Genomic DNA, 21,501 nt, shown 5'->3' with positions numbered 1-21,501 from the left:
TCATGCAAATCTTCAATCTTATTAAACGTCTTATCCGCGCATTAAAATTGTCCCCATTTGACCTAGGGTTTCTATGTTGGTTGATTTAAGTGAACTTTATTAATCATCACAACATTCGAAATCCTAAACATGCATCTAACGTATAATTCATATATATATATATATATATATATATATATATATATATATATATATATATATATATATATATATATATATATATATATATATATATATATATATATATAGAGATGCATTTGGCAACTAACATGACCCCTTGAGATCTTCAAATTTTCAAAAGGTCTTCATTTGCAACTTCATGGGTACGTCTTCCAAGAACCTCCATCTTCAAGACTTGACCATAATTAAATGCAACTACTAGTATCTACGATTAGGACTAATCTAAATATTAAGGTACAAAAATACTCAACGGTACGCAGACCGTATTTAGATTTACAAAAATACATCACGGACCGCTGTCCGTATTTTCTATCCTAATCAGGCCCCACTAGTTGCCACTTCATAAAACCTGTGAGAGAATATACATTCCATTCATCAATTCACTATTTGTGAGTGGCCCATGCATTTTACAACGATAAACAAGTAACAATGCATGAACACGCGTGAACTAGTAACTAATCTAAGTGGTTTATCCAATTAACACGCCTAATTAAAACTAGTCAAAGTTGTTTTAACCGGTTATGTAAATAAACACAATTAATATTTGAAGCTCCCACTAAAATCCGCATCCAACTTAATTAATCCAATTAATTAAGCTGGTAAAACCCAAAATTTGTCAAAATAAATTTTGCCAATGCCGCTCAAAACCCGAGGCCTAGCCTCCAAAATTTTAATTAAAATAAATTAAAATGAACAAAACGACCGAAAAGAAAAATTAAAACGAGAGGAAAAATGCATCGACTACCCAAGGCTAGCACCCTTAAGCACTGTACACGCACGCAAGTGCTGAGCGCTTGCCTAGCAGCCTCGGCCTTGCGTGCTGTGATGCTGCTGGGCGCTGCTTGGCAGCGCGCACTCGATGCGCGTCTAGCTGCAGCTGCCTAACACTGCTGCTACGCCTAGCATCATCTCGCACACCCTTTATGCACCAAGTTAGCACACACCTAGCACCATACGCACCAAGCGCAGCAGCCTCGTTCCTCGGCAGCCACATGCGGGCTGTGTGAACAGCCCAGCTGGCCGAGGGATGCACATAGCTATTGTGCATTGGTTTGCGTGCTTGTGCCTCGGGATTAATTCCCGATTTTGTGTGACATCTCTAATCAATTCTAAATTAATTTTAGAATTAATTCATTGAGCAAAAATAAAAATTTAAACAAGTCTAACTTAAAATAAAATTTTCAAAGTGCATCTAACCAAAATAATTCCCAAGAACCATTCTTTAATTAAATTGGTTTAACTTGGTGCAACAAAAATAATAAGAGGACAATTACTCACTATTAATTTAATTAGTTTAAATTAATCTTGAGTTTTTTGACAAAATAAGAGGGAGTTGGAAAAAATGAACATAAGTTCGATAAACATTACAACTTTAATACTTGTGAATCCTTGAAAAAATTATATCTTCCAATGTGAAGATAAATAATTTTCTATCACAAAGTTTCTAACTTTATGATTCCAATCAACTAAAAAATTATTAAATCAACAAAGTTTAACAAAAATTCATTGAATTTAGTAACATAAAGTTTCAATCACTTAACATAATTAAAGATTGAATCTTTAGTACTTGGAAGCCTCAAAGAACAACAATTTCACACTTAATGCAATTAGTTTGCAATTATGTGAAAAGTTAAACCAAGCTTTCAAACACAAATTACCACCAAGTAATCATGCCAAAAGAGGTTTAAAATTGCATATAAAATATGTATTGAACCAATTACATAACCACCATAAATATGCAATTAATTTTCAAGGTTAGAAAGACTTAAAAATTTTCGTCAAAAGAAAAATCCCTCGAAAAGTGCATTTCTGGTTGTTTTTTGGCTAAAAACCGAGTCCTAAAAGGATAAAACCATTTCCAGAACGTCTTTTCCACCCGAAATTCATTATTTTTGGGTCGAAATCTGGGTCGGGGCTAAAGTCAGCTTTAATACGAGGTCAAAATAGATAATACGAGCTACTAATCTAATCAGCAACTTAAACCAGAAAAATTAAGCCATAAAATCACCTTGAAAAAATATTATGATTTTAAAAATAAACGAGCGAGGCTCCGATACCGCTGTTGGGGGTTTGGTGAGTCCGACTCACCGTGGAAACAACCCCGACCCAAAGAACCACTCGCAATTAATAACACCATAAAGCATAACAAATAAACATAAAAGGATAAAATCGGAATTTACCTTTGAAGCGTGCTTCGCCCGACCAAATGGGCTCTTACTTGAAAGCTTAGCCACGCTAACACGAGAGCCTCCAACAAAAATCCACCCGCAAAAACTAGTAGCGACTTTTAGGTCCGTTACCTCGAGGTTAGCGAGGTACGACCAAAACCCGAGTATTATATGAGTTTAAGAGTTTTTTCTAATGCAATGCTCTATTGAACTCCTACTCAAGCAAAGAATTCTCAAGCCATGCTTTGGCTATTTATAAGGAAGGATAGCTTGTGAATTCCACTCATATTTCAATGTTGGACTTTTTCACAAAAAGATCCCACATGGAAAGATTGATGAATTCAATCCTTAGTTAAATAAACCAAGGAACAAGTGTCACATGGTTAGGTGAGGACCACTTTCCCACTTGGTCCCCAAGGCATTTCACATGCAATGTGAACTAACCATGTGTCACCCAACCTTGAGCCCCAAGTTGGGTTCGGTTCGGCCATTTTATTTTGGCCCGTGTCCATGACCCATCGCCCCGGGTCCACGGCCCTTGCTACATGTGTAACCATAGTGGCGCGCCGCCACGTGGCATGCTGCCTACGTGGCACGCTGCCACTTGGTGGCTGCCACATGGCACGCTCCTATTGGGCGCGCTTTCCTAGCCTTTCGCGTGGCTAGGATTTTACTTGTTACTTGAAGCATTTTCCCGTCTCGCCAAATCCTAAATTTTGGCTCGACATTTTGAGATTCTCCGACGCTCGGTTTCGACGCTCCAAGCTCGAATTTCCGACGTCTAAATATTTAATACTCGGGCGACGAATTAATTTCTTCCGAATTAATTCGTCGAGTCGGTTCGTTTACTGCTAAGGGTGTGACCCGAAGGGTTCAGTCAAGATTAAGCTGTAATATTAATTATGCATTAATATTACTGATTGGAAGCGGCCTCCACCTAGGCATTTCGATCACTTGACCTTACTGAATATATTAGCTTTCTAATAATTCTGAACCCACTAACGGAATAATACACTTGTTTGAAGGACACCATTCCTTTCACTTTCCATAATCACCTCCGCTTGCAAACCGATAACGCTTAATAGCAACACCAATCTTATTAATGTTCCACACCTTAACTCTAGGAAATTCACCCTAATGTATAGGAAACTGGTTTAACTTGTCAAGATAAAATATCTATCACAACTATCAAATATGAAATATCAATAACAATTGCATCAAAACAAAACAAAACATAAATTCGCTTGTTTTTAAATTTTAATTACATACTACAACAAATATTGTACAACCACCACATCCGCCGGCTACACCAGTGGAGTAAAAATGCCGTGCAAAACTGGAAACACTCTCCATCAACTTATTCAACACCAACTCACACCAATTGTAATAGGAAGCATTCATTGCACAGGTAAGAGCAGGAAACAAATCACAGGCAAACCTTGGAGACTATGTTGGACATAACACCATTTCAAGTGAAAACAACAAGAATAATGTCTTAAATTCCTCTTCCTCATGTTCCTCTCATTTTCCCTCCACCCATTCCATAAGCTTGGAATTCACATGTATGCCTATAGATGTATAAACCCTTATGGCAAACTTCTTTGACCTAGTCTTAGATGGTTGACCATATTTTTCCTAGATGCTAATAACCTTATCATGTAACATAGGTGACATCAATTTACTAGTGGGGACAGTTATGCCCCCATTAGGAATTCCTAATACCCAATGCACTTAGTTAGCAGGTAGCCTAACTTGTTTGCCATCCGGAGCAATAAGCACCTTATTCACAGGATCAATACGAGTCATTATCCAATACCCTAACTGTCGAGGAAAGTGTATGTTAGTTGTAGTCAATAACCCACCAAACCCCATTTCATTAACCCAACGAGTTCTTCTCTCATCGAATGTGTGGCATATTCGAGAAAAGGTCTCAATACGGTAGTTCATATTTGGAGGCTGCAATTCAAATGGGAGCGAACATAAAATTATAACAAACACACTTTTTTATACAAGCGCATTTAATCTTCAAAATAGCATAAAACATACTCAGCAATATAGTGACACATACCCTACCAAACAATTCCCCTTGCTTTTTGATTACCTCACCCTTTCTCTTAACTTGACCGCCTACGCTAATAAGATCATCCTTCATAAAAAAAAAAAAAAAAAACATAATTAACATAACAAATTCAATATTTCAATACCATACAACGCTCCTTATATATCCTTACCACAAAAAGTTCACTTGGTAGTACTTTCCCCCACGGATCTGCTGATCCATTTTTTCCCTGTTAACATTATAATTGACCAATTATGTACATAGTTCCTACACAGCTAAATTGATCAAAGTCAATACAATAGAAATTTATTTCTAATTTACCATTGATGACATCCCTCTTCCATGTTTAACAGAGCACATTATCTCCAATAATTGAGAAAAAACTTACTACAAACACTTATGGCATCCACATTTGACATAGCACATTATCAATCGATATTATCAATCAACGTGCAACATTGAATAAAGGCAACAATTTAAACATAAAAAATGTAATTGTTTTTAACTAGTTGTCCAAGTTGAATCAACATGCAGCTAAGGGCAAAATTGAATACAAATCAGTTCAATATGGAATTAAAAGGGCAAAATTGAATACAAAACTGTTCAATATGGAATTAAACCACATAATAGCAGAACACATACTTACAATGTTACGAATTCAACAATCAATTCCGACAAAACTCGATCAATTCCGACAGATCGATCAATCCGACATACAGAACTTAGCTTAGCCGACGATACTCGGATCATCCACTCAGCCGACGATACTCAGATCATCCACTCAAGTTGTCGCAATTCGCTCATTCGAACTCAGAATTTCGCCTTCTCTCTCTCTCCTAGGGCTTGGCTTGGTTTAACAGTCGTTAGTGAGTGTGCTTGACCGTTAGTCAAACTTTAGAAGTCAATCTCCTCTATTATTGTCGTGAACTTCTGTAATTACAAGTTTAGCCCTGCACTTTATTTTTCATGACATTTATACCCCTTGTGAGAAACATTGTTTGTTTTGCACGGAGCTGAACTTGTATTTAGCGATATTAAAGTGATTTATTGAGTTATATCCCAAAAGTATACGTGTTATATCTACAACAAAATTTTCCCGCCAAAATTTTTTTCCCTTTTATATCACCAAAATTCAATGGTATCATATATATATTTCTATAAGTACACAAAATTTCACAGAAAATTAAAGTACCAATATACTCTTGCATGTTTGTGCTTATACATACCGCCATACCTGGTATGTACCCAAAAAGACCCTTGCACGTCTTCAAAATTTCATGGGCGTACTTGTATTGGCTAGAACGAAATGTTGAACGATAATGTCTGGCCTATTTATTTTGATTGAAATAGTGTATCCAGAAAATAATCTTCACATATTAAGTTGTTTAGCTTGTAAAGGTGGAAATTAATTTTTAAGAGGAAAATTAGTTTTTCCAAGAGTAGAAAATATTTTTTCAATGCTTTGCCTTGCAAGAGAGCCTCAATTTGTCAGTAGAAAAACATGGGGCATTTCTAAAAATGACATATTTGTAAATAAGAGGGATTATATGTTTTTTTTTTTTTTTGAAATCCCGTTATTGGTGGCTTATATTTATAATTTATCCATCAAAATATAGGGAGAAACCTCACAAGGGTTATGGTTCTCCCATACTTGTTTAATACCACAAGGTAAAATACGAGTTAGTTAAGTTATGGGCAACTAAGTTCCTATCTCGTTTTACATGTCACCACAAAATGGAATTAGAATGATTACATGAAGACATAATGTTAAATGACCAACTCAACCAAAAGTTTAAGTTGATGGTTGAGGCCCATGAATATGTTTTATACTCTATCACCCCCCCCCCCCACATAAAAGGCCCTTTGGGCTTGAAATGTGGATGCAACACATGTCCACCCATACCTGACACGAATTAATTCCACTTTGAAAGAGTGGTGGATGAGATTCGAACCCGTGACCTTTATGTCACGTTGGCTCTGATACCATGTTAAAGGATTAACTCAACCTAAAGCTTAAGCTGATGTTGAGACCCATGAATATGTTTTATACTCTATCACAAAATATAATCTAAAATAGCATCAAGATCAGTGAAATAAATCGAGGCCGTTGAAAACTTGGTGATGAGGACTTGGAAATCTTCTTCAAGAATAATTTCAGACAAATCATAGCGTTTGGCTATTCTGATTCCCATGGCTGCTGCTTTGCTCTCTACTACAATCGGTGGCTAGTGGGCTCTAGTGCGTCGAGTTGCTGCAAACATTACCTCCCCTTTCCAGTTTCTTGGAATGACTCCAAGCCTCACCCATCCATCATCACTTAGAGAGGCGTCACAATTAATTTTGGTTGTCCCCTCTGGTGGAGCTACCCATTTCTTTGAGCTGTTATAGGAAGCTTTCTCGACTCCTCCGTAAATTTTGTGCGCATAAAGGCCACAATCAGTAGCAAGTCTGTACACTCAATCAATAACTACAAGGTGGTATTGTTGGAATAAAGGAAGAAAAAAAAACAAGTTTAAAGGAGTAGTTTTTGATTTCTTGCTTTCCCTGGCTGCTAGGGCAATTCCGCCTTGAAGGGCGGAAGAAGGTAGAAACTAATTTTCAAGAAAAACGAAGATTTCTCTTATGCCCAGGCAGACCAGGCAAGCTCGCCAGGTCGGGCGCGAGAAGCATTTTTGCTTGGCGATCTCGCCCAGTTGGGCCAGGTCCGGGCACGTGGGTTACCGATTTCTTGAGCGTCTTTTAGCCTTCTTCTTGGATTCCTTTCTTGCACTCTTTTTATTCCTTATAATCCCCACACTTAAGAAGATGATTATGGTGATTATATCATCATCTTTATTCTGATTTATTCACCTTTTATTGATGCTTGAGATTCTTCATGTTCTTCCATCCATCTTTATATATTGAAGAATCATTATTATGAGAAGATACACTTGATAATAATAATCAAACACAATAGTTTAAACACATTTTCTATATTGGGCATAAGTTACTTGGCTCCAACCTTCCACCAAAAAGTGCCTTTGTGTGGAAGTAGTGTGTTAACCTTAGGGAACATGCCGGCGAATACAATTGTGCACCTCGGTTGCGCCGGAATTTCATTTTCAAGTCAGTGATTTGCATCACGACACACCGTACTCTTTCATTGTCATAAGATCACCTTTTCGATCTTATTAATTATATTTCATTATAGCTTTGGAAATTCCTCTTATATTACAACAGGTATGTGTCTTTTCCATTAAACACCATGTCGTTCCTCCTAGTCCACAGGTTACATAACAAAATAGCGCCCCTGCAGAATTTCTTTTTATCCAGCTTATACTAAGAAATAATTAATTCTAGGAATTGAAAGACATACTAAAGGGCCATAAAGACATTTCTATGCAGTCACACTCCACCCATAGCTCACGAACAGAATGACAATCAAAGAATGCATGTTGCAGCGTTTCTGGAACACCAACGCACCAAGGACAGTCAGAGCACTTGTGCATGTGGTAGGCACGCACAGAAGTCCATAACCAAAAAGGGAGGAAAGAAGGGTATGATAAACCCTTATGGGAAAGGGTTAGGTCGTCCTCTGATCCATTGAAGCCCCATGAAGCTCTTCCATTTCTCCAATGAAGTTTTATCATTTTTGGTTGAACTTTGGTGTTCATAAAAGCCTTCTATTTTTTGCTTGAAAATACTAATATTTTAAGACAAAATTACGGCATTAACCCAAGTTATTGAATAAAAATGACAAATATACCTTTTTGAGGTATGTGAAATTTTTCTCATATTGAGAAATTTGAGGTATAACTAAAAGGGTATATGTGGGTGGTGACTGGTGAACAAATACTTTTTAACAAGTAAGCGATTTAAGAGAATAAAGTTTTAAAGGGTTATTTATGTTGAATATTAATGTATGGGTAATAATAATGCTATCCTATCCTAACCCATTACCCACACCTATATATGTCGATTCGGGTGTCCGAGTTGGGTTAGGTAAGGTCGGGTCTAGGCAAATCTATTTAAAACTTGAGTTAAGCTAAATTATTGTGTCCATGCAAATCAAAATATAAATTGGGTATCTTTCAGATCAATTACAGATTGGGCCAGTTGGGTCGTCAAGTCTTCACACCTCTACCCACACCACAAGTTCAAAAACAAACCCCAACAATGAAACACTCGACATTGACTACATTTGTTCCTACCACCAGCTTCCCCAGCCCCGCCATTAAGGAACACCTTAGTTAATGACCCTAGAAGATAAGAAGATATTGCAATGAGAGTAGGAGAGGCATGGTTAAAATTTTCTAATGTAACACATAATTTGGCTTAAAAAAGTACGATGTGACTAAAGGCCTATTCACATTTACTAAACTGAGCTGAACTGAATTGAACTGATTTGAGATGAAATGAACTAATTGAAGTTGAAACTGAACTGAATTGAATAGAGTTGAAATGAATATTTTATGAGAGAAGAAAATTAGGAGATGAACTGAACTTATTGGAGATGAACTAAAATGAAATAAGCTATTGGAGCTGAACTGAACTGAATCGAACCGAAATAAAGCTGAATTGAACAGGCCCTAAAGCTCTAGCCGTGTAGATGTTATGATCCAATTTGACAACCAAAATTGTATCAAACCTTATATTGAAGGCAAAAAGCTAAGATTGACGACAATGGTGAAAGAGAAACATCGGTAGAGGAAATGAACGGCAATATGGCCGGTGGTATGATATAAGAAGATGGTGGTGGAGGAAAAGGTGTTATCAAAGCTTTGAGGATTGAATAATTACAAGAGAATGAGAGATATAGGAATAGGGTGAGAAATGGAAGGCCCAAATATTTAACCCCATTACAAGCAAGTGTAGGCCTATAATAATCATCCCTTTAATATTGAGGTCCATTAGCCTCAATTTTCAAAATTTCCATTTTCCACCCTATTCCTTTATCTCCTTCCTATAGAATCCGATGACAGTGAATGCTACTCTTCTAAGGACTCGTCTCAGGCGGAAGTTGAAATTGAAACTCCCCAGGTGGCATCACCCGAAGGTGAGGAGACTGACGGGGAGGAGGTTGAGGAGGAAGAGGATTATTAAGAGGAAGAGGTTGAGGGAGTTGCAAATGCATCTACATACGGCAAGTTATGCCCGTATGAATGTCATATTTCGGACAAAAACATTGTGTCCATGAGTGAGGGACTCAAAGCATACAGGGCTTCCTACAAGATGGGGGTAGACTACAAAATTTGCATACCTCAATGCTGAGACTGGGCCAAGATATGACTACAAAAGTGAGATAATATTATAGAATACTAGTGAAACCTAAATTCACATAATACTACTCATTTCTGCAGATTGTGAAAAAAGTTATAATTCCCAAAGACACCAATATATACTAAGACTATTAATTAAAGTTTTTTTAATACTAATTTCTGATTTTGCTTTTCTACTTATTTTGATCATTTTGCTAGATTAGAATAAACCCATGTTCCTATATATACTGTCAACTCAAATTATTCTTAAGACAAGTCATCCTTTTCATCTTTGTATTTTAAGCGACACTTCGTACTTAGATAGGGCAGGAAAGGGTTAGATGCTTGCAAACTCTAGCTAAGACATGTGTATTTTGAACCTAGAAACTCAGACATTAATAACTGAAACTAACCCCCCATAGTATCACATGACACAATCTAGTATAGTTGTATGTCTTCTACTAATGTCTAAACTATAGTTTGCTTCCCAAGTTTACTGTCATCTTAGTAAACTCGGAAAGCAAATTATCATGTCTAAATGCTAGATGATATATTCCAATCCCTTAATACAAAGATGATAGAGGAGTAGAACGAAAAGACACCGACATGACAGTAAACTTACTATGCCGGAAAGAGGGAAGTTGTCCCACAAGCATCAAAGATATCATTACAGTAGAGTCCACAAGGAAAAACATATTTTCTGCTATAAAATTAGTTCAGCCAATGCCAATTTTTATTGAAGAACATAACACTTACAAAAAGCATTTTAAAATCTATGAAGAAAAATACAATAGCATGAAAAAAAGTCCAAAACAAGTAGACTAGTACTAATACTAGTTATAATGATGGATAATAAAAGAGATATATCGCGTAATCAATTACCTTAAAATGTGCAGGGGTTGGAGGTCAGTGGTTTGTTGACTTCGCGAAGACAATAAGGCAGCTTGGATAACTTTTGCCACTCATGTTTTCTAAGAAGATAAAATTGTAAATCTGTCTCATAGTCGATATAAACGGTGCTATAATCTAGAAAAGGTGTACCTTCAGGCTCCAGGAAAGCGCTGTCAGTGGACGAATCATCACCATCATCGTGATTTTCTTGTGCTAGTTCTCTATCAGGTTGAAATTCTATTCCTACCCGTGAATCCTCTGCCCCTTGATGATGGTGTACACCTTCTGGTGAAACGTGTTGTTGCTGTAATAAGGTCATTTCAACGGATAAATCCTCTTGATGATCCTGCAGTAATCCTGCAACTGCTGAATGATCGGGTGGTGGTGGTCTTACAGAAACTAGACTCTCTGTGTAACAAAAAAAAGCCTTGTTTCCAGGAAACCGGAGCGATTTCATTTGTTGAGTACTCAAATCATAGCATGTTATTGTGTTGATGCCAAACACAATTGCCTTATTTTTCCACATCATCTTTGGTTGACTAAAAGATACTACTTCAGGAATTGTTAAAGATTGTTGTTTGTTCCAAAACCCTGTAGGACCATACTTTTGTAATACCCAAATATGCAAACCAAATGTACCGTCTGTGATCATGTTGTCCCTATAGTATATGGTAGGGTATATATTGTTGGAGCCTTGATCGAAAAACCCATCGCAACTCCTTTGACTACAAGGCATAGGGGTCTGAACAAAGACCTCATCAACCATGTCAAAGGAGAGAAGAAAAGAGATACTTCCATATCTACCAAAATCGGAAAATACCCAATGGTGCTTGCGACCATTACAGATAGAAGGACAATTAACAGCACTTACAAACCCACCGTATCCAATAATGTTCAAATCCACATCAATCTGCCTCCAACAATTAGCAGCAAGGGAGTACAATAGTACCACGCTAGAATTGGGGTCGACACCATCAAAACAAACAACCTTGTAATCATTGGTTTCGGAGTCAAACCCGAAACCAAGAAATGACCCTGACAAATCATTTAAGTTGGGGAGTCTAAATACTTGTCTAATAGCCGGGTTCCACAACAAAAACAAAGTTTCATCAAGACCAGTTTTGTGGATATGGAGAAAGAAGAGGCCATTACAAGGGCCGTAAATAAAAACATTTGAAAATATATCACGATGATGAATACCGAACTGGGGTGGTTCATAGACGACAGCAGGTCTAATCTTAAATGCAGTTTCAAATGCAAGGTTTTCGTATGAGAAAATAGAAAAGGAACAGGCGGGGGTAAATTGGGTCATAACAGAATCGTAACCATTATCGGTATGACTTAAACGAACAGAATAATGTTTGGATGCAAATTCAGGGGATTTGATGAGAAAGAGCCAATACTTACAAACACAAGTAAATCGAATCAATGATTTTACAGGCAATCGAGCAAGTATATCGGTTAACGCATCCTCTGGCAACCCCATTTCCTCTTCTCTACAATTCTTCTTCTTCTTCTACCTTTATTAATATTTTTCTTTAATTTTACTCGTATATATGTATTATTACAGCTTACAGGAGGATTGGAGTTTTTATATGAGGAAGATGTGGGGATTGGATGAGAAGATTTTTCCCTAAATAAATAAAAGATTACAAAAGATAATATCTTTAATAGTCAAAGATATTACACCCACAAGATTTGATAATGTTCCATTTCAGAACATTATATCAATCAACAGATAATCTTGATATTATCTTTCATACAAAGTAGGTTGAATGAAAAGGAAATTGAAAGAGGTGAAGAAAGGAAATAGAGAGAGATACAATCGGTACAAATTCTTATGTGCACCCTGTTCCATCTAGGATAGATGGACCACTTATTAAAATGCACCCATATATACATATATAAAGTAGAATTTCTCTTCACTTCTTCTTCCTTCTTCTACTTGCCATCTTTACTTTTATTTTTTTTGTTAATATTTTGTTTCCCTCTTTGCAGAATCTCTCTATCTTCTTCTTCTTCTTCTTCTTCTTCTTCTTCCTAATCTCTTTTTATTTCTTTCTCGATTTTAATTCATTCTTTTTTTTCAAATTCTTATTTTTCTCTCTTCTCTGTAATTTTTTTTCCATTGACTTTTGCATTTAACGTGATGGAAATTGTTGATATTTCTGAAGAGATTAATCCAGGTTAGTTAATTATTATAAATTCATTGTGACCAATATTAATTTATTTTTGATTTTGAGATGAATTTGTGGATGAAGTTATTGTTTTAATATTTATTGAATTGTTAAAACTAATCAGATCAATTTCAATTCGTAATTCATTATGATCGATTTTAATTTGTAATTCATTATGATCGATTAATTGATATTTTTTATTGTTCTTATTAATTTGATCGATTAATTTAGTAAAAAATTCGAACGTCACAAATTTTGAACATTTAGTAAAAAATTCTGAACAATTGAGAATTTTGAACATTTAGTAAATAAAATCCGAACTGAACATTGAAATTTTTGAACATTTATTAAAAATATCTAAACAATCGCAATGTATCACGCCGATGCATTTGAACATTAAGTAAATAAAAAAATCAACTATTGTAAATTTTGAACATATAGTAAAAAAGATCCGGACTAAACATTGAAAATTTAGAACATTTAGTAAAAATATATGAACAATCGCAATGTACCACGCCTATGCATTTGAACATTAAGTAAATAAAAAAAATAAACTATTGCAAAATTTGAACATTTAGTAAAAAAGATCCGAGCTGAACATCGACAATTTTGAACATTTAGTAAAAATACTACATCACAATGTACCACACCTAAACTTTTGAACATTTAGTAAAAAAAATTTGAACGATTGCAAATTTTGAACATTTAGTAAAAAATCCGATCATCGAAAATTTTGAACATTTAGTAAAAATATATGAACAATCGCAATGTATCACGCCTTTAATTTTAAGCATTTAGTAAAAAAAATCTGAACAATTGCAAATTTTGAACATTTAGTAAAAAAATCCGAACATTGCAAATTTCGAACATTTAGTAAAAACATCTGAACAATCGCAATATACCACTACACTCCTTGAAATCGATCAGATTAGCTTCAACAATTCATCATCATCACTACATGTAGAATAATTTGTTGAGTCTCTATAAATTTCAGTGAAGATAAACAAATTACTACTCTTAACTCAAATTATAACTCTTAAATTTAATTGTATTTGTAAAAAACTTAAGAAATTTGCATAAATTTACGTACTTTGTACGAATTTTAAACGAATTTAAGTGTTTTTTTTACAGAAATTACCTTTTTTCCGGAGAATCTTGTTGAGCATGAGCTTCCATGGTTGATTTTAGTTTTTTTATTGAGAGAAAATAGAGAGAGATGAGAGAGAAAGGATATGTTGCCTTGAGGTGAAATGTTGCAGTTTTTTGGGTAAATCAAGTACGTGGGTTAGTATCTGATGCAATCATGTGGGCTGTTTTCAAGCGTGGGCCTGGTCCAGCTATTGTAGCTGCACCAGGGTCCATAGTAGACTAATTGATACAATCGGTAATTCCAAAAGGGGTAGGTAATACGTTCGCTTCTTAAACATCTGCCCGTCACATTTTATGGGTTTTTATAGGAAGTTAAGTTACTGAACCGAATCTATTCAAACATTTTCGGGCCAGTTCTAACTCTGAAAATTGGACACTAATAAAAAGATACTCCAAATTAAACTCGTCTTATGAAAATTTATTTAGATTATAAATTAATGCGGAGTACCAAATTAATTCCAAATTAAAATTTATTTAGATTATATTAAATACCTAATTACGACCACTGATTCTCGTCAAAAAAAAATAATTACGACCACTGATAACCGCACACCTCTCTTTGGCCCAGGTGGGAATTTAATTCCCATAGGAATTTACACTTCCTGGAAAGTTAATTCCTTAATGAAATTTGTAGGAATTTCTTAAATGGGTTTGGTTAGCAATAAGGAAAATTGAAATTCCCATGAATTTTGGTTTACCTACGGAGATTTGGGAATTTACTTCCCATGTTTTGTGGGAAGTTGAAATTCCCATGAATTCTTACTTTTCCTATTTTTACTTTTTCTTGTAAACCAAACAACTATCCATTTTATAAATTCCCATGAATTTTCAATTTTCCCATTTTATAATTACAACCAAACAAGGCTTAGGTGCATTAAGTCTCATATGCCAATGTCTTACTTTTTTTTTTTTCTTTTTCAATTTTGACTTTTGTGGGTAAATTACCCATTTCCCAATTCGTAAACATTGATTTTGCTTTTTACTTCAACTCCCCTATACACAATTGTAGGGAATATTTCAAGCATTATCTCAAACTTGAACCCCACTGTGATCATACACTTAAGCATGGTGGCGTCTAAAGGGAAGGAAGATAGAGCAAAAGAGTCGCCAACAAGTTTTATGAACTTGTAAACCGTTCACATGGTGAAGGTTACACCCCTTAACGATCTATGAGATCGTTAACTCCAATTGTTCTGGAACCAAGACTGGAAGTTTGGGGATGAAGGTACAAATTCAATCTAAAAGAGATTGATCCTGCCCTAATAATATGCCTCTACTTTATTCTTCTCGTATCCATGTGCGCTTTCTGACTAACATGCAATCATTAGGTTTACCCTAAACCTGTTTAATCTATGTTGGTTGAATATTAATGCACAAATAAAACTATTATTGGCGATCACTTGAATTATAATCATATTATCCCTAAACAAGATTATTAATTATCTTATTAAGCGTGATTACAAGTACAAATTCCCTTTAAACATGCATAAAAGGTGTGATCAAGCAATAACAATAAATATAATCAAGCAACATAATCACAATAACAATAATCATGATAAAAATAAAGCATAATAATAGCAAGATACTAGGCATGATAGTAACAAGATTAATAACAAACCCTAGCATGTCACTAAACATTAAAAATCAAATCTTTAACCCTAACATGATACTAACATGATATTAGGAAAGAACATAGGAAGCATTCTTTTAATCATACTTGATATTAGAAATATTAATTAATCATAAACATGAAACTAGAAAGCAATAAAACATCCTAGCATGATACTAGGAAGCAATAAAATAATTTAAGCATGATTTCCTTATCATAATATCAATTAAAACAATTAAAGCACTTATTTGGATGCCTCGTATCTCTTTCTAATAACAAAATACACTTGTTAGTAACTTCAAAGAAAATAATAAAATAAACAATTAAATTAAATAATTGAAATAGAGAATTAAGAAAGTTTAGACTAGATTTGGGACCAAACTCTTAGAAACCAAACATTTTACGTCTAGGGCGAAGGCAACTTCGAATTATGCTAGGTGTGTCTAGATCTTGTGAATACGGAATTTTGTTTGTAAAAAGGGTTGGTTTAGAAAGAGGGAGAGAGAGAATCAAGAAATTCTTAATGAGAGTTGATGAGAATTAGAGGGAGAATTAATGAGAATTGATGATTAAAAACGGAGGTCTAAGAAAGCTATTTATAACGAAAACAGTCCGAATTATAAAAAAGAATCAGAGTTTGCAAAGGAGTAAAACACGATGTTGTCGCCGCAGTAAAGTTTTTTGCGGATTTTTTATTATCATGTCTTTTGATCCAGAAGTCCAAATAAGGCATATAATATGTCGTTTGAAATCTCTTAAATTCTATTTTCCAAACCAATTAGAATCAGATTAAAACCTGTAGTAGATAAAAAGATATGGCCTAAATAGTGGAAGGGTGTCAGTTTTGGATAGAGTTTCATATTCCATTCATATCTTTTTTGTTATAGCTTGGATTTAATATTATAATATATCATAGGAAAGATAATTTCATGATCTATCCAATCATATAAGATTTGGATAAAGATTATGAGGCACGAAAATAATATTTGAATATATTCCATCTTGTACAAAACAAGGATTCTTTAAAGGAGTAGTTTTATTCAATTTCAAACTCTTTAAAACATAATTATCAATCCTAACTCCATTAGGATTTAAGAGAAACTTCTAGAGTATTCTAGAAGACTATAATCAATCCTAATAGCTTTAATAATGATAATTAATAATAGGCCCTCCTCTAGATCATTGATCCGCATATAAGAACCAAACCGGGCCCAGTTTAGTATTTTGGCCATAACTTCCTCGTTATTCATCGGAATCGGGCTTATAATATATTGTTGGAAAGGTATTTTCAAGCCCAATCCAACAACACCATTATTGGACCCTTGTCATGGATCAAACTAAACTAGAATTCACGTTTTTCAAAAAGAGGGTAAGAAATATTTTCAAAAACAAAAAGAAGAGATATTTTAATAAAAACATTCTCATCACTAGACTTTTCACACTTTTGCTTTGTTCGATAATCAATGACATGAAAGTTATTCATCACTGGGTTTGGTTTTTGGGGAGACACATTTGGGTGCTACAGATCCCCTACTTTGACTAAGTTTGGAGAAACGCAAGTTTCGAAAACAAAAGTAAATGTAGCGATAGGGACGGAGAATGATTCAAAACGTTCTGCGATCGGAAATCATTCTTGTAGCGCCGATACCTGTAGACACCCATTTGTGTCTCCCCAAAACCAAACCCGGTGATGAGTGCCTTTCACGTCAAATCATGATCGAATGAAACGAAAGTGTGGAAAGGTCTAGTGTTGCGGAAAGTTTTATTTCTTTTCTTTTCTCTTCTTCCTGTTTTTGAAAACTTTATTTTAAGAAAACAGCCAATCCAATTTGGTTAGTCCATGATATGGGTCCAATAGTGGTATAGTTGGATGGGGCTTGCAAAGACCTTTCCAACGATATATTATAAGCCCAATTCTGATGAATATTGAGGAATTTATGGCCTATTTACTAAACTGGGCCCGGTTTGAGCTTTATGTACGGCCCAATGATCTAGGGGAGGGCCTAATATGATTTATCATTCCTAATGCAATTAGGAATGGTTTTAGTCTTCTAGAACATTCTAGAAGGTCTTATCATTCTTAATTCAATTAGGACTCTTCAATGTTTTGATTAGATCAAATAACATTTTCGACTGAAATTATATTATTTTATCTTCCAGTACGGTAAGTTTATCAGATTTTCGAAAACGCGTTGAAAGCCGATTTGGCGTCCAACCCCAGGCCTTGGCGCCTGGAACCAGGATTGGCACCAGACGCCAGCATTGGCGCCTGGCGCTAGCCACTGGTCCTGGCGCCAATGAGCTAGGTCTGGCGCCAAAGTGGTTTTGTGGTCTTCATACTCTGTTTTGATAAATTATCTTTTTTGGATGATTTTCTCTATAAATATCGTATCAAAAACTCCGTTTTCATGGACGGATTATCAATATTCATTCACCAAGAATCTTCAATTCTCTTCTTAAAATCATTCATTCTTTCTTTTCTAAAACTTTGTTTTCTTAAATACAAAATTCCGCATTCACAAGATCTTGAAACACCTAGCCATATTCGAAGTTGCCTTCGCCCTAGACGTAAAAGGTTATAATTTCTGAGGGTTTGGTCCCAAATCTCTCTTTCAATTATTTAATTTAATTGCTTTGATTATTATTTTCCTTGAAGTTACTAACGCGTGTATTGTGTTATTAGAAAGAGGTACGAGGCATCCAAGTAAGTACTTTAAGTGCTTTAATTGATTAATTGATATTATGATGTAGATATCATGTTTAGATTGTTATTATGATTCCTAGTATCATGTCTAGGGTATTTTAAATATCAAGTATGATCAAAAGTACGATGCTTCCTATATTCTTCTTAATACTTATGATTGTTAGTATCATGTTAGGACTAAAGATTTGATTTTTATTGTTTAGTGACATGCTAGGGTTTGTTATTAATCTTGTTAGTATCATGCCTAGGATCTTGCTATGCTTTAACATGATTATGATGATTATAATTATGATTGATATTATTGTTATTAATGATGTTGATTATTTATTATGTTGCTTGATATTTATTTTATTGCTTGATCACCTTTTATCGAATGTTAAAGGGAATTTGTATTTGCAACCACGCTTAATAAGATAATTAATAATCTTGTTAGGTTAATTGTGATTATAATTCAAGTGATCGCCAATAATAGTTTATTTGTGCATTAATATTCAACCAACATAGATTAAACAGGTTTAGGATTAAACCTATTGATTGTATGTTAGTCAGAAAGCGCACATGAATACGAGCAGAATAAAGTAGAGGCCTATTATTAGGGCAGGTTCAATCTCTTTTAGGTTGGATTTGTACCATCATCCCCGAACCCTTATTTGGTTCATGACCTTATGGAGTTGACGATCTCTTGGATCGTTAAGGGGTGTAACCTTCACCTCGTGAACGGTTTACAAGTTCCTTAAAAACTTGTTGGCGACTCTTTTGCTCTATCTTCTTCCCTTTTGGACGCCACCGTACTTTAGTGTATGATCACAGTGGGGTTCAAGCTAGTGGGATTTTAAAGGCTTGAAACTATTCCCTACAATTTTTGGCGACTCCACTGGGGAGGATTTCTATTTTAATTCCTGAATTTGTTTCGGCAATGATTTAGAATGAGTGGATGAGACTCGAAAAGTTCTAAGTATTTCATGTGCGTAATTTTGATTAACATTGTGTCATATGCATAAAAATGTTCTCATTGGAAAGACCATCCGTAATGAGTAAAAAACATAGGATTTTTACACGTAGGAAATTTGAGAAATGTCTTTCACAACTAGGACTGAAATAACACCGCGCGAAACTGGGTGATTTTATTCAGCACAGAAAGCTGCTGAGGCATGTGGGAAGTAGCGTCAGGGGCCAGAGCTTGGCGCCACACTTTTAGCCGTAGCGCCAGACGCCAGTATTGGCGCCAGGCGCTACAGTTAAAAGTTGGCGCCAGTCTCTGTTTGCTGGCGCCAATTTCCCCCAATACCGAGCCAGAAATATGCGTTCTAATTTCGACCGGTTTTTCGTATTGTTTGCTCGATCCTACTTCCTGATTGAATTTTTTCTCATTTTTCTGAAACCCATATGTGTTCTACATATGGACATAACCCTCTGGGAATTCATGCTCTATCTACCCGATTGAACGCTCCTGGCAACAAAGGGTACATCTGAGAGGTTGAATTCACCAAACCATGGAAGTGAGTTTTTTTCTAAAAACTCGCGGTGTCCTATCCACACGCGTTAACCCTTCACGGTTAGGCTTCTACGCGGTGCATCTGGACAATTAACCATGGACCCTGTTTGACTAAACCATATCCCGAACTTTAGAGAACTAGAGCCATGGTTAGGTTGCGAACTCATTGCATCATATTGTGCCTACTTGACTAATTGTGCATTATTTGTTGTGCATATATATTCTATGTTCCTCTTAACCGTTTGTTGATTTGTGTTGAGACTAAAATTAGTGACTTAATGAACTTTGCCTATTTAATTAATTAGAGTCAATAAAGTTTATTTTCTTCAATCGGAATTGACCTAGTACGACTTTAGGCATACCCCAGTTGGCTAATAATACCGAAAACAGTCCCGGACCGAAGCTCCAATATTGGTGCCAAAATCTGAGCTGTAGCGCCACTGTATGGTGTGTAGCGCCAGACATTTACTAAAAAGTCTGGCGCCAATCACCATATTGTGACGCCAATCCTGTCGCTTGGCCGACAGTTCGTATTATTTGTCGAGTCATCGCCTAGGGTCTAATTAACCAGTTTGCTAATTAATTCGGTTAATTTTCGCTGTCAATAACACCTCGTCAAGTCATAAATCGAGTCTGGGTCACATAGTCTAGCCATATGGTCATGACACGAGTCTTAACATGTCACCTACACTCACTAGTCTTAGCACACACTTTGAGTATACATCACCATGGCCATGTCTTAGGTTCATGCATGAGTTAGTCTTTTCCGTCATTTGAGTTAGGGGGTACATTTTCTTCCTAGTTCTTCATATCCCTCCACCTCCATCTTTCTTCTTCATATTCTATTCCAATCTATCTTCACTTCCTCCATCCATTGCATGTTGAATAAAGTTTGAGTCAAATAATTAACAATAAGTATCCCCAAATTCCTTTCCCACAGTACTTGGTCGAGGAGAGAAGGGCGATTAATCAAGGACAACACCTTTGTTCAAGTCTTACTTTTTGATAAACCGATTCGTCAAAAGAGAAAGGCTAAGAAGATAATGGCAACTCAAGAAGAAGTCAATGAGCTTAGGAATCAATTGGTTACCATGACTGAGACACTGAAACTCCTCACACTTAAGGTCGATGATCCCGTGAAGCAACAACGGATGGACCTCATGCAAGAGAGTCTGAGCAAGTTATCTAGTGACTATAAATTTCAGGGCATGAGCTCGCAAGGGGTCTCGCTGGATAAAGAACTTCTTCCGCATAAGTTCAACGCCACTGACATCCCAAAATTCAAGGCAACAGATAATCCTTACTTCCATCTAAGAGCTTTCGAAACTATAATGACCATTAAGGGTATCGATAAGAAGGTTTTTTCCTCTTTGTTCCCACTATCTCTTGAAACCGTTTGCCAACAATGGTTCTTCTCCCTTGACAAGGAGAAAACCTCTACCTGGGAATTGATAGTGAACGCTTTCGTCGGTAGGTACAAGTGCAATACCCAAGTTGAAACCGACCATAGACAACTTGAGATGCTAAGACAAAAAGAGAATGAAGGCTTTACTTCTTTCTTTAATAAATGGAGAGAAACTTCTGCCAAGATGATTGAGGTCCCCACTGAAAAAGAATCCGTGAGGATGTTTATCAAGAATCTCCAAGAAAAGTATTCAAAGCACTTAAAATATCAACACAACTTGAATACTTTCAAGGCCGTCTATGACATAGGTATCGAGATCGAAGATGACCTCGCAAAGCAAAAAGCTACTAACAATAGCAACCACGGTGGCTGGAAAGGAAAGAAGAGCGACAATCCTTCTTCTTCCGAAAACGCCCACTCTAGTAAC

At 35.7% G+C, this 21,501-nt stretch overlaps 1 protein-coding gene across 6 annotated transcripts; it reads right to left on the bottom strand.

Moving 5' to 3' along the window:
* Window positions 1-345: 345 nt before the first annotated feature.
* On the bottom strand, window positions 346-12,731 carry LOC145612331 (F-box/kelch-repeat protein At3g23880-like). Of its 6 annotated transcripts, XR_014106581.1 has the most exons (4): window positions 10,686-12,731; window positions 10,527-10,615; window positions 4,580-4,636; window positions 4,224-4,494 (listed from the first exon to the last, which is right to left on the bottom strand). XR_014106581.1 is itself a non-coding variant. In XM_081667734.1 (3 exons), the coding sequence occupies exons 1-2, from the start codon at window positions 12,019-12,021 to the stop codon at window positions 10,551-10,553; spliced, it is 1,401 nt and encodes a 466-aa protein (XP_081523860.1). In that variant the 5' UTR covers window positions 12,022-12,731; the 3' UTR covers window positions 346-529; window positions 10,527-10,550. The 6 variants fall into 6 exon arrangements, 4 of the variants coding, with proteins under 4 accessions (XP_081523860.1, XP_081523844.1, XP_081523835.1 ...); XM_081667734.1 differs by lacking the exons at window positions 4,224-4,494; window positions 4,580-4,636 and adding an exon at window positions 346-529; XR_014106578.1 differs by having other exon boundaries at window positions 4,226-4,494; window positions 10,527-12,731.
* Window positions 12,732-21,501: the final 8,770 nt, after the last annotated feature.

Source organism: Chenopodium album, chromosome 3, assembly GCF_948465745.1.
Source record: "Chenopodium album chromosome 3, dcCheAlbu1.1, whole genome shotgun sequence".
Classification (NCBI taxonomy): Eukaryota; Viridiplantae; Streptophyta; class Magnoliopsida; order Caryophyllales; family Amaranthaceae; genus Chenopodium; species Chenopodium album.
This window is presented reverse-complemented; position numbering and strand designations above follow the sequence as displayed.

Coding starts and splice junctions, on each gene's coding strand:
- LOC145612331 (XM_081667718.1), bottom strand. CDS start 12,021: ATGGGGTTGCCAGAGGATGCGTTAACCGATATACTTGCTCGATTGCCT.